The sequence below is a fragment of the Lampetra planeri genome, chromosome 8, assembly GCF_965212315.1.
Source record: "Lampetra planeri chromosome 8, kcLamPlan1.2.h2, whole genome shotgun sequence".
NCBI classification, from domain to species: domain Eukaryota; kingdom Metazoa; phylum Chordata; class Hyperoartia; order Petromyzontiformes; family Petromyzontidae; genus Lampetra; species Lampetra planeri.
Genome location: NC_136114.1, coordinates 13,982,129 through 13,994,407, shown reverse-complemented (window position 1 = coordinate 13,994,407; position 12,279 = coordinate 13,982,129). Strand labels below are relative to the sequence as shown.

The window sequence follows — 12,279 nt, the reverse complement described above, 5'->3', positions numbered from 1 at the left end:
GTATACACATGATACTGGGCAGTATGTGTACACGTACACATATTGTTTATTGGGTATTAGCCCAGTAAAACGTTGGCATTTGGTTGGAACCGCTGTTCTATATTGGCTGTGAAGCAACTCGCGTTCGATTTGATTTTGCTAAAAATTATTCGCGCGCTCGTCTATGAATGACGAATCAAAGCGAGCTGTTATTCATCATTTCAAAACGAATTTAAACTTCCCCGGGAACCCCGCAGTGCCGGGAGTTGTGCCGGAGCCGCGGGAGACGACCCCCGCAGTGACCAGGTCCACGAGCCGGCCCCTCGCCACCGAGTCGGCGCCCGCTGCCCCAGCGCCGCCGTTCACCGTCGCGCAGACAACGAACCCCGCCAACACCACCGTGAGGTGAGCGCCGGGCGCGGTAAACGCTTTGTGGTGTCGACGGTCCGGGGAGGATGCGAACCGGGATAGAGCCCTGGGGGTGATGGGCGGCCTCGCACGTTGCGCTCATAGTAAGAAATGTTGTCGGTATGCTGCACGCTTTGCTTTTTTGGTGGACCAACTTGTTTTTCGGATTGAACCGGGGGGGGGGGGGGAAGTTAGATATTCATTCACGGGAATTAGTCTCGTAAACATGTTACATTTGTCTTCTTGGTTCTTTCGGTAAAGTCACGTAGAAGGGAAATAATAAAATAATAAAAATAAAACAAATAAAATACAATTCTCACGACGTTTCGGCCACAACGCAAGCAGCCGTCCTCAGGTGAAGAACAGGTCTGTCATTCAGACGCTGTCTTTCCGACAGACCTGTTCTTCACCTGAGGACGGCTGCTTGCGTTGTGGCCGAAACGTTGTGAGAATTGTATTTTATAATGTTTTATTTTTATTATTTTATTATTTCCCTTCTACGTGACTTTACCGAAAGAACCAAGAAGATGAATCCCTGCAGTCACGAAAGCTTTAAATCGAAATGTTAGATTTGATGACGACGATGGTGTTAATGATGAGCAATCGGGCCATAGCTACGGGGCTTCTGAATGTTTCTACTCAGAAATACCCCGTGGCGAGTCATCGGGTCCATCGCGAGAGTGGGGGCGCGGGGGAGGGGGCAGGGGCGGCGATAACGGTGAAGCATGACGCCGTTGCTTTCCACGCAGGTGCGTGGAGAATGCGGAGGGAGGGCGACTGTGCGGAGCTCTCTACAACGAGACGGCGCGGGTTGCCAGCGGTGAGTGGTGCCCTCGCAGCCTCAGGAGCGGTGCTTGCAGCAGACCTTCAGGCTTGGTAGCCCTGCATCAGTCACTCACGACCGTCTCTATACTCGATAGTATAATGCCAGGCAGGGGCGGCTCCCAGATGGGCGTGTGTATGTATGTTGAACTTGTTTCGCACCGTACATCGCGAACCGTCCCAATTGGAGGTGCTGGGGAAGGACAAGAAAGTAAAGACAAAAAGCAGTTCTCAAGAAATGAGTTTTCAATTGAGATTTAAAAATGCATAGCTCCAGTGGCTTCCGAGCATTGGAAGCAACAGCGCTCCAAACGGCCGCAGAAACGCATCTGAAAGCGCACGGTGCAGTGAAAGTGAGTGGCGATGTTTACACACCGCGCCAGGTACACATTTGAAGGCTGAGTTGGCCTAGGCGGTGTGAGAGAGCAGTCAATTCCCTCCGTTATCAAGAATCCACTGTCACGTGCCCAGGTTCTAGAGCTTGAGTAATACTTACGGGATTTGTAAACAACTTACGTAACATTTTAGATGGTTAACCGGAGCCTTACTGTGCGATTGCCTCAGACAAAGTCACCCAAGGTGTGCCCGATCTCAGGATGAGCTGGATGTTGTGAAATGTTTTGCTTTTTAATTTGTGTGTGGTTTTTTTTCTTCTCCCTGAAAGATTCCGGTCTGCACACGGCATACATCGTCGGTCTGGCCATGTCCCTCGTCAGCGTCCTGGCGCTCATCGCCATCATCATCGTGTGCAGGTGACGACTGGCCCGCCGCGACCTCGCAGCGCAACCACACAACCTCCACGCAGCGACCGCCGCCTTGTGGTTACATCGGAGCGGTCCCAAACGTTAGGAACGCTCACAGATGGCGGTGTAAGCGCGGTTGACATTGGCACTGCTGCGAGGATGAAATGGGGTTTCCCGCGGTCCACCCACCTTCGTCAGGAGCCCGGCACATACCCCCCCCCCACAACCCACAGATGCCCGTGTAGTTGGATCAAACTCCAATTGCCCATAAAACAATCATCTGCACTCTCAACCTGCATCTGTTCCTCCCTTAAACCCCATCTCTTCTCCCTAGCCCATCCTGCTACTGCTACTGCCTGGTCTCCCCAGCTCCGACCAGGCCTATCTCAACCCCTATCACTACCCCAACCCCTATCACTACCCCAACCCCTATCACTACCCCAGCCCCTATCCCAACCCCTATCCCTACCCCAGCACCTATCCCAACCCCTATCACTACCCCAACCCCTATCCCAACCCCTATCACTACCCCAGCCCCTATCCCAATCCCTATCACTACCCCAGCCCCTATCCCAACCCCTATCCCTACCCCAGCCCCTATCCCAACCCCTATCACTACCCCAGCCCCTATCCCAACCCCTATCACTACCCCAGCCCCTATCCTAACCCCTATCACTACCCCAGCCCCTATCCCAACCCCTATCACTACCCGAGCCCCTATCACTACTCCAACCCCTATCACTACCCCAACCCCTATCACTACATTTATCACTACCCCTCCTTAAACACTTCCCACCCATTCTCCTAACCGTCACCATAACTACTCCACTCTTTATTATCTCGACCATTATCAGTGAGAATGGGCTGTTCCCCCGACTCTGTATGATGTAAGTGGCTCAAGTGAGTTCCGTGACAAACTTGGCTGTCAAATGCAGATTCTTGAATACGGATATTTTAGTTTCTCTCCTCCTCCTCCCCTTCTGTCTTTCTGACTGCAGGAAAAAGAAGACTGCATTTGAGGACCCGACGTCAGACAACCTCATCTACACGAACCCCTCCTACCGAGTTGCCACGCAGGCCGTGAAACTGGAGGTCGCGCACAAAGCGCCGGGCAGAAGCCACGTTCACTACAAGGAGGTGCGTACGTACGCGCGTGTACGTGCGTTGAACTTCTTTCGCACCGTACGTAGCCACCCGTGCTAATCGGAGGTGCGCGCCCCGCGATGCCCCCCCCCCAACCCCCACCCACCGTGCCACAACTAGCCAGCTAGCCTCGAGAAAAGCCTCCTGCTGGGAAAAGGCGCCTTGTGTTGTTGTACAGGCCTGAGTCAGGTCGTGGGAGCTCTTGGGGAGACTACCTGGGCAGCCAGGTGGCCAGCTGATGGCAGGACAGCAGTGGATTTAATCCATCTGTGTGGAGTTTTGAGTGTTACCCTCCCCCCCACCCCATTACGTGTGGGTTCTCTCCATTTCCCACCCATATGAAGCAACAAAAACAACAACAACTCGTTAATGGAATTGAGGCAAACATACCGATGCAGGACTCTCCTCAAAAAGAGTCTTAAGACTCAGTGAGCCTCATCTGGGTGCATAAAGGAAATCGTTATAATTATTAGTCATAGGCAGAGGGACAAAAATGTACATTCTGCCAAGGTTAAACATTACCGCATCGGAAGGAGCCTGACAAATAATCTGAATCTCTTGTGCAGTATTTGTCACCCACTCAGATTTTCATTCCGTTGCATTCTTGTGTCACCTTACAGCTGGGATTTTCAAGCGACTCTTTGTCCCCCTTTATATTTTGAGCCTCGTTTGCATCAGGTACCGGTTGGGCATGCGTTGTGTGTGTGCGCCACGACCCAGCGTGGAGACATCTAGCTGCTGCATGGCCTACAGGGTGCAGCAAAAACATCAGGAGCCCGTACGTCTGTGCAGTCAGTTGTACAGCGGACGCTCGGACCGTGCAGTATTCGATTGGACACGCACGTCGCGAGCATTCTTCGCACGGGATGCTCGATCGCTCGTCGGCACGTCCACGTTGATCTGAGCACAGTCGGCTCACGTATTCAATGAGCATCAAAATAGCCGCAGTATTTTTCCGGGGAGTTTTGAGGTTGTACCGCGCGATGTTAGGACCCACGTGCTGGCAGGTCCTGCGGCAACCGATTTGGCTTTGAGTGGAAATGTCAGACATGGCGTTGGACAACATTCGCGGCACAACACGAAGGAGAGAGAGCTCGGGGTAAGCATTTACACCATTGGAACCTCATTTGCCAATAAAAAATATGATAATTGTTTTTTTACCCTTTATCTGGCAACAAAACTGACACCTTTTTTACAAGGAGTCATGTTTGCATAGACCACAATACCTGCAGTCATAATGCAAACAAAAAACATAACTCTGATAATGTATGCGCCTTTTGGCGTCATCTGGTCCAACACCATGTGAGACTAGGCTCTAAGGAAAGCTGTCTCGGGTGTGGACCAATCAACTTCAAGGACAGTGCATACTTTATCAGAGTTATGTTTTTTTTGCATTATGACTGCAGCTATTGTGGTCTATGCAAACATGACTCCTTGTAAATAAGGTGTCAGTTTTGTTGCCAGATAAAAGGGTAAAAAAACAATTATCACGAAGGAGAGAGCGGCCACGCGGCCTAACCAATGTGATCCTACGCGGTATCCGCGAAGACGCTCCGGCCGGCTCCTGACTTTTGACGCACCCTGTAGAATGCGAAGGAACGCCGCCCCGTTCGTTCTGTCGCGTTTCATTCCTAACTGGTGTTTTTTTTCATCCCATCTATCCTTTAATTTCGTGCCATGCACCAGATCCCCCCATTTCCAACCGCATTTTTTTTTTTACCGAGCAAATCATCTTTTTTTTTTTCTCCCGGGGTATGTTTTGAGAGGGTGACTTTTACACTGCATGTGCTGGCGTGATGTTTTTTGTGCCGCGTTCTCTGTGTGAATATTTTAACGTAACTGTCAATACAGTTGGTGCGTCAATCGATTAATAATTTACACATTTCGCATTTTGGATCGTGAATTAACAAACGCCATTTCCATTTGTGTTGAAACTACTCAGCTAATCGACTCATCAGTGATCCGTTAAATATACGTTGAGGTATGCTGAGAAGGGAGAGTTGGTGGTGTAGTGATTGAGTGGACTACCCTATGAACCCCGTGATCCGAGTTCGATTCCCGACCACGACTAACATCCGTGGCGAGATACCTGATACCTCCTTCCCCAACCTCTACTTTCCAGCGTGGTGAAGTATGGTCAAACAACCCCCATGACCGATATGGTGTGGGGAGGCCTTCATCCAGCGATGGATTGACAAAGGGCTGTCAATCATAAATCACACAGACAATATTACATTTCATGAAATATAACATTTGCTGAATGTAAGGGAATACCCATTGGCAACCACGTTAAGCGTACAAAGCTATAGAAACGCACATCTACAAATTGTAAAAACCTCATAAAAAATGCATAACCAGCGAGGCGGTTAATGCACTCCTTGAAGAGAAATGCATAAATAGTAAAAATGGAACTTGCTTAGCAGGCTTAATGTGGGAGAGCAGCCTGTACAGATGCCACTGATAACGGCCCGTTCCCTAAAGGAAACCTTGCTGTGTCCTGGCAGCACCCGTGGCACCTGACTCCCACGAATGCTCTATAGGCGTGGAACAATTTGCCTCACCCCCCGCACTTCCCTCGCTCTGATCAGATGAATTATCACTATTTAGCCATCAATATTTGAAAACCTATCCTCTTTTTTTAACATTGTTCATGTAGCGCCTGTAATGGCTGCCAGGGGTCACATGCCCTAAAATATTCGATACCATATATACACACACACGAATCAAATTGATTATCATTCCCAGTATTTGATGCACATGCTGGACTCAATTTCACATGCTGGGCTCAATTTCACATGCTGGGCTCAATTTCACATGCTGGGCTCAATTTCACATGCTGGGCTCAATTTCACATGCTGGACTCAATTTGACATGCTGGACTCAATTTCACATGCTGGGCTCAATTTCACATGCTGGACTCAATTTCACATGCTGGACTCAATTTCACATGCTGGACTCAATTTCACATGCTGGGCTCAATTTCACATGCTGGGCTCAATTTCACATGCTGGACTCAATTTCACATGCTGGACTCAATTTCACATGCTGGACTCAATTTCACATGCTGGACTCAATTTCACATGCTGGACTCAATTTCACATGCTGGACTCAATTTCACATGCTGGACTCAATTTCACATGCTGGACTCAATTTCACATGCTGGGCGTAAGAATCGATATTTCATTGTTGCGCCATCCAGTGGTGGCGCTAGGCGTAAGCACACAAAGCAAAAGAGCCTCGAGTAGCTCAAGGGCCCCTGGATTGAAACTAAAATATATATAGGGGTACACCAAATATTCACTTAACTTTCTAATCTGACCCCTACGAGACATTTGTGAAAAAGAGCTTCATAGCTAATTTGATTCCTCCAGTATAAATAAATATTCTGATTCTAATCAGCTGGCGCTCAGATCCCAATGAAATAAACTCAAAACTTACCATGCATTATTTCACACAATTGTGATATAATGAAGCTATGCAGCTTGTCCAACGTATCACGGTTGTCTTCACGTGGCCCACTCAAAATAGGACTTTGTACCCAGGGCCCCCAATGCTCTCGCGCCGTGATCACCGGCGGCGCCATCACACGCTTACCGCTCTTGTGCGCCACCCGCAGGGCCTGGTGGACGTCTCCCCGACGCGGCGGCCTCTGGCGCCCACCGAGGGCCTCCACCTCATCAAGCACCGCCCGGCAGCCGACGACGACGACGACGAGTACGACGACGGGTCCTTTTGGGACGGCCGCCTCCGCGAGGGCCCCTGGTGCCCGCGCGGCCAGGCCCTGGGCGGGCCGCGCGCCGCCACCGCCGCCGCCTCGTCGCTGGGCAGCCACGTGCTGGAGAAGCGGGCGCCCGACGCGGAGACAGAACACCTGCTGCAGGAGGAGACGGAGTCGCAGTGTAGCAGTACCGGCAGCCGCCTGGGGCTGGCGGGTCCCTCGGACGGGTCATCGCCTGGCGCGCCGCCCAGGCCCGCGTGGGACGTGATGTACCAGCCGCAGAGGGGCGAGCTCACGGAGAGCGACGTGTGACGGCGTGGGCTTTGCCAAAAAAAAACTGGTTTATGTTTTGGGTGTGTTTCGATTTTTTTTGTGGTTTAACTGCAGCCAGTGATTGACTCTAAACACGTGGATCAGAATTGCAAGTTGTTCTTGTTTTTTATATGCCCAACAGTAATGGTGTTGCCCCTCCGTGATGCAATGATTTTTAAAAAATTAATTATCAAGGGACTCTGGGAGAACTGGAAAGTGAAGCAGCCGTTGGACCACGGCAGGATATCACAGACGACGACAGAAAATTTGATATCTCGTACCTGGAGATATCCCCAAGAAGCCTTGACGAGTTGAACTTTCAGAAGACTGCATTGCCAACAAAGTGGCCATAACACACACAGGAGAAACTTGACTTTGTAATTAAAATGTTTTGAAGATATGGTCACGTGCTAAAAGAGAACTATGCTTTTTTCTTTTTTTAATCTGTAGAAAGTGTTGCTTTCATTTATTACGTGGCGGAGGAGAAAAAAAACTATAAGAGTTGTTTTGTTATATAGATGAAAAAAAAAACATATTGCATTATTTAATGTTACGGTAATAACCACTGGGTTTTGTTGGCTGCTTTATATTTAATTTGCAGTAGGCACATGTTGGTTATGTTGTATCGCAGTACGAGAAAACGCGCGGTGTGTAACCCCCTTCCTCCCTTGTAAGGAGACCGCCAATGGCTTGCAGTGGTACGGCCTTCTGCAGAACGGATAAATGTGCCCCCGTGGAAACTCGCAGCTCTTTGTGGGGGGCTCCTTCTCAAACGCACGCCCCATTGTCACCCTTCGCCAAGCAGTGCTTAAATTTCAGGCATTTTATTTGCAGTGTATTTTGTGTGTTGTACAGTTTTTTTATTGTTATTAATTAAATTTCCGTTCTTTTATACTTCTGCATTAAATATCGTTATGGGGAATGGACAGGAGAAGCCAAGAATAAGAGGGTGGGAGGGGTGGTTATTTGTTCCTGGTTAAACATTTTCAATATATACAGTCAATCGCGAAAGAATATTGTTTCTGATATTGCTTCAGGAGTCAGGCCACATCAGTAAGAGATGATTGTCCGCGTTGCTCACTTGAATTCGAACTGAAATACATTTCACGTCGTGGGCAGTGCCGGTGCGACTCATCGGTTGCCCATTGTGGTAGAGTCCAAATTACCTGGTCAATTGGCTTAGGAACCTTACAATCGCCCACCCACGTGTTGTGGCGACCAGTCACTGCAATGGGACTGATGGGAAACTACGCCTTACTATGAGTAACCCGGCTGGTATCATCTCCATTTTGCCTCACTTTGTAAATTACACAGTCTATATATATATATTTTATTGCATTGAAATTATACTTATTTTATGGCAAGTCGTAGAGTTGTATTATGACATAACGTATGTATTTAACTGTTGTCAAGATAGTATACCATGATGTCTAATGTTGTATTTTTTTGAACTACTGTTTTGCCATTTTATGATAATTCTCGTAACTCTCGTAGTACTCGTCGTCGCGAAAAAGAATTGTTTTGTATTTACTTTTTGTAATGTTTACACAAACAACACTTCATAAACGTTTAAAGCTCGTTCATACTGTACGGTGTGATTTGTAGTTGCATTGGAGTTTTTTTTTTTAAACATGGTGGTAAAGGGGGTAAATTAAATTATTAATTTCTGCGCCACTTCGTGTGATGTTTTTATTTTTGTCAACCTTAATGTACAGTCGCAGTGCTGTATATTCTCCTCTTATTGACTTAACAGGGACCCATCTACTTACGAACGTTGTTGGGTTCCAGAGGTCTCTGTTCGTAAGTCGATTTGTTCGTAAGTCCAACTTTACTCCCGTCGATTCCAAACGTGTTGTACGGCGTGTACACTAAAACACGGGGAATGGCTTTACAAGTTGTATAATCTCTTGTAGACGTAGATGCCACTGGTTCTTCATATCCTGCAGATGTAGATGCCATCACCGCCATCTATTGTGCGGCTATTGAACTTACGACTCTCGGTCTGAACAGGCAACTGTACATACGGACAGGTTTGTTCGTATCTATGAAAGTTCGTAAGTTGAGCGTTCGTAAGTAGAGGAGTCTCTGAATTGTCTTTGACCAAATTACCCACAATGTGCCTGATCTCGACAGATCCCGGGAGGTAAGCGGGGTTGAACCTGGAGCGACCACCACTCCAGTAAAACGTTGGTTTAACACGTAGTCGGAGGCTTTCACGACCAGCATCCATAATAAAGGTTGTTGGGTGAGATTGCGTAAATGTGTCGTTAAACCCGCCACCAAACGACACAGCCAATTAGTAAACAAAACGTTTCAATTAGTTGCTACTTCAGCGCAATGGTGTGTTAGAGAGTAAACCCACAACGTTAACAATTCGAGTTCGATGTTTCGCTGGTAATTACAACGTTGGGCCAACCTTGGCACGTGGCTTGAACTGTTGGGACAATGTTGGGAACAACATTCAATGGTAAACTGGGATGTATAATACATGTGCTCTAGGCGGCTGTGGGACTCGGTTATCAGCAGAGGCCAATGCAGCAACATCCATTGCTGTACTGTACATCTATGCTACAACTAAACTGCTCCGTGCCTTCACCAACCCTGCACAGGCCAGCCGTGGTCAAGTTTGGTAAAATAACCCTCATCAACCGCACGTATTAAGATGCCCTCATTCAGCAGTGGATTGACAAAGCACTGTTCATTTACATGCACAACGACTATCTGCATAATAGAAACAGTTATACAATCTCCTTGCCAATAGGTTGTGGGCATATGTGAGCGTGTCGATTGTTTTTAGATAGTTGTGGTGATAAACACGTCTCAAGAAAACACCAACGCCTGCTGCCGTATATTTGGAGTTGGCGCGTCTCTCTCCCCGTGGTCGCGTCGATTTTTCTCCGGGTCCTCCGGTGTTTTTCCCCCTCCACACTTACCAACATGCGTTTAGAGTATTTGGCTGCTATAGATTTCCACATTAGCCACTTCGTTGAGCTATCATTTGTGGCCAGGTCGCTTCTGGTAAATAAATAATAAGTTCAGTGAAATAGTTTAAAATTGTATTGTGTTCTTTGGTTCTTTCGGTAATGTCACGTAGATAGAATTTTTTTTTTTATAAAGTTAATATTATTTTTCTATCTAGGTGACTTTAGCGAAATAACAAAACAATATTAATTACTGCAGTCACGAAAGTCTTAAGCCAAAATGTAATTGTATTGTGATTGAGTAAAGTAATCATACAGTTGCTCAGGGCAAGTGTCATTTTACTAAAGCTCACCATCACATGAACGTCCCGTTCTAATAAGGGTCACAGCTGCTGCTGAAGCAGTGCCGTTGGGAGTTTGAAGTTTATGGGGGTTTATACTTTAACCCATACAATTCTAGAGCGGCTGGCTGAGAACTCGAGACTGATTCGAGTTATTGACAGTCCGATAAGGCCTGGATTCCGAAATGGCTATAAAAAAATATGTTCCAGTTGGAGTGTCAGTTCTCCTTTGCAAAAGTAAAGTCAACGGTTAGGGTTATATTTATCTCCAATGACGATGACATTAATAAAGCTACACATACGCGCTACACTGTATATGCCACCTTGTGTCGCTGCGAATTAACCTGCAAATTTTAATCAGTAAATTTTGTTCATGAGTAGGAATGTGTTTTTTTTACGAAAGTATGTCATTCAATTGTATAAGATTGTTAAGTGGAAATACATAGCAATTCTGATTTGAATGTTCCATCAGTTTATCAGTACTATAACATTGTCATGATTGTTCCCATTACGCACACAATGCACATATCCGTCATTAAATATGAATGTGTTGACAGCCGCGGATGAAACAGCCCGTGCAAAACCTTTTCCACTTTAGCACAGTTGCTGCTTCCAACATGACCGGCCATTCAGCTCACGGACTGTGTTGCCGGGGTTGCAATGACTGTACCATATACTCTCTCTCTCTCTTTGTGTACTATATATCCAAGCCTCACACTCAGGGTCGGATTAAGGGTTCTTGTACGCCCTCGCTAGTTCTGTTTCGCAGGTTTTAAGTGATAACTTTCTACAATTGACACTGCTGCCCATGTTACGACCGCGCGTTGTGTGCCGCAGATAAGCAGATTTTATTTGAAATTATTGGAAAAAAAGAGGTAAGCCTAAATATACAAGCAAAAATTTATTAAACAATTTTTTTTACTACGACTATCAAAAAGGATGACGCAGCTTTAAAATGATGCCGTTTCATTTTAATCGATAACATTCAACAAAAAAAAAACACGGTCACATTTTTTTCGTAGGCGCTATAGTTTTCGTCGGCCCTAGCTAGGCACTGTGCTTAAATGTGCATATTGGACAATACGGCCCTGCTCACACTGATATGTGGAATAACAATCCAGAAAGCCCACAACGCAAGTGTCGAAGAATGGCTTGCGAAAGATATTTGTCACAAGACTTCTCCCAATCAAACATTCGTTTCCTCGCTGGAAGCACATGCGAAATTCTCATGGGAACACAAAACATTAAAAAAAGACGACGTGATTATCCGATTGCTGTTGATGGAGAAGACAGCGCGAGCGGCACCTCTTTGCCATATCCTGACAAAAATAAACATTCGCCAGCGCGTGTTGTATCTTGCTCAATGTCGACAACTGTTGTTGTGTGGCTTGGTGTCAGTGTGTAGGCAAGGAGCTGGGCATGCTGGGTCCAGTGCCCCCTTTGTACTCCGCACCAACATCTAAGCGACCAGCAACTCCACACAGCATGAACACTGGAACACCGTCACCACCGCCATCAGGCGTTTGTTGTCCATTGTGTGCAACAACAAAATAATCTCTAAGTCTTCATGAGTAAGGGGAATGTATTTAGGACAAAACTGTCCCCAGGCAATAGTGTGTGTGTGTATTGATACAGTTATACTTTTTTCTTTACAATTGATTCTCGTGGCGGTACCTTAGGGTTACCTAATAATACAAATTGGCAGAGGCAATTCAATATTTTATCATCAGAGTACGTTTTGTGTTTGCATTCTGACCACAAGTATTGTGGTTAATGCAGACATGATTCCTTGTAAAAGGTTTTAGTTTGGTGTTTTAACATCTTAACACCTGTTTTGTTGCCAGAAAAAAGGGGGAAATCTATTCTCATATTTTGGTCCTGGCAAAGGAGGA

General features: G+C 46.8%; 1 protein-coding gene across 1 annotated transcript in view; it reads left to right on the top strand.

Annotated features, from left to right (window-relative positions):
• Window positions 1-8,799, top strand: part of LRP4 (LDL receptor related protein 4) — a 72,134-nt gene extending 63,335 nt beyond the window's left edge. Inside the window, exons 33-37 of the mRNA XM_078597127.1 lie at window positions 237-384; window positions 1,137-1,207; window positions 1,874-1,961; window positions 2,951-3,089; window positions 6,712-8,799. Coding sequence (XP_078453253.1) covers window positions 237-384; window positions 1,137-1,207; window positions 1,874-1,961; window positions 2,951-3,089; window positions 6,712-7,125 — 860 coding nt within the window. The 3' untranslated portion in view covers window positions 7,126-8,799. The remainder of the gene's footprint in view (window positions 1-236; window positions 385-1,136; window positions 1,208-1,873; window positions 1,962-2,950; window positions 3,090-6,711) is intronic.
• The last annotated feature ends 3,480 nt before the right edge of the window (window positions 8,800-12,279 follow it).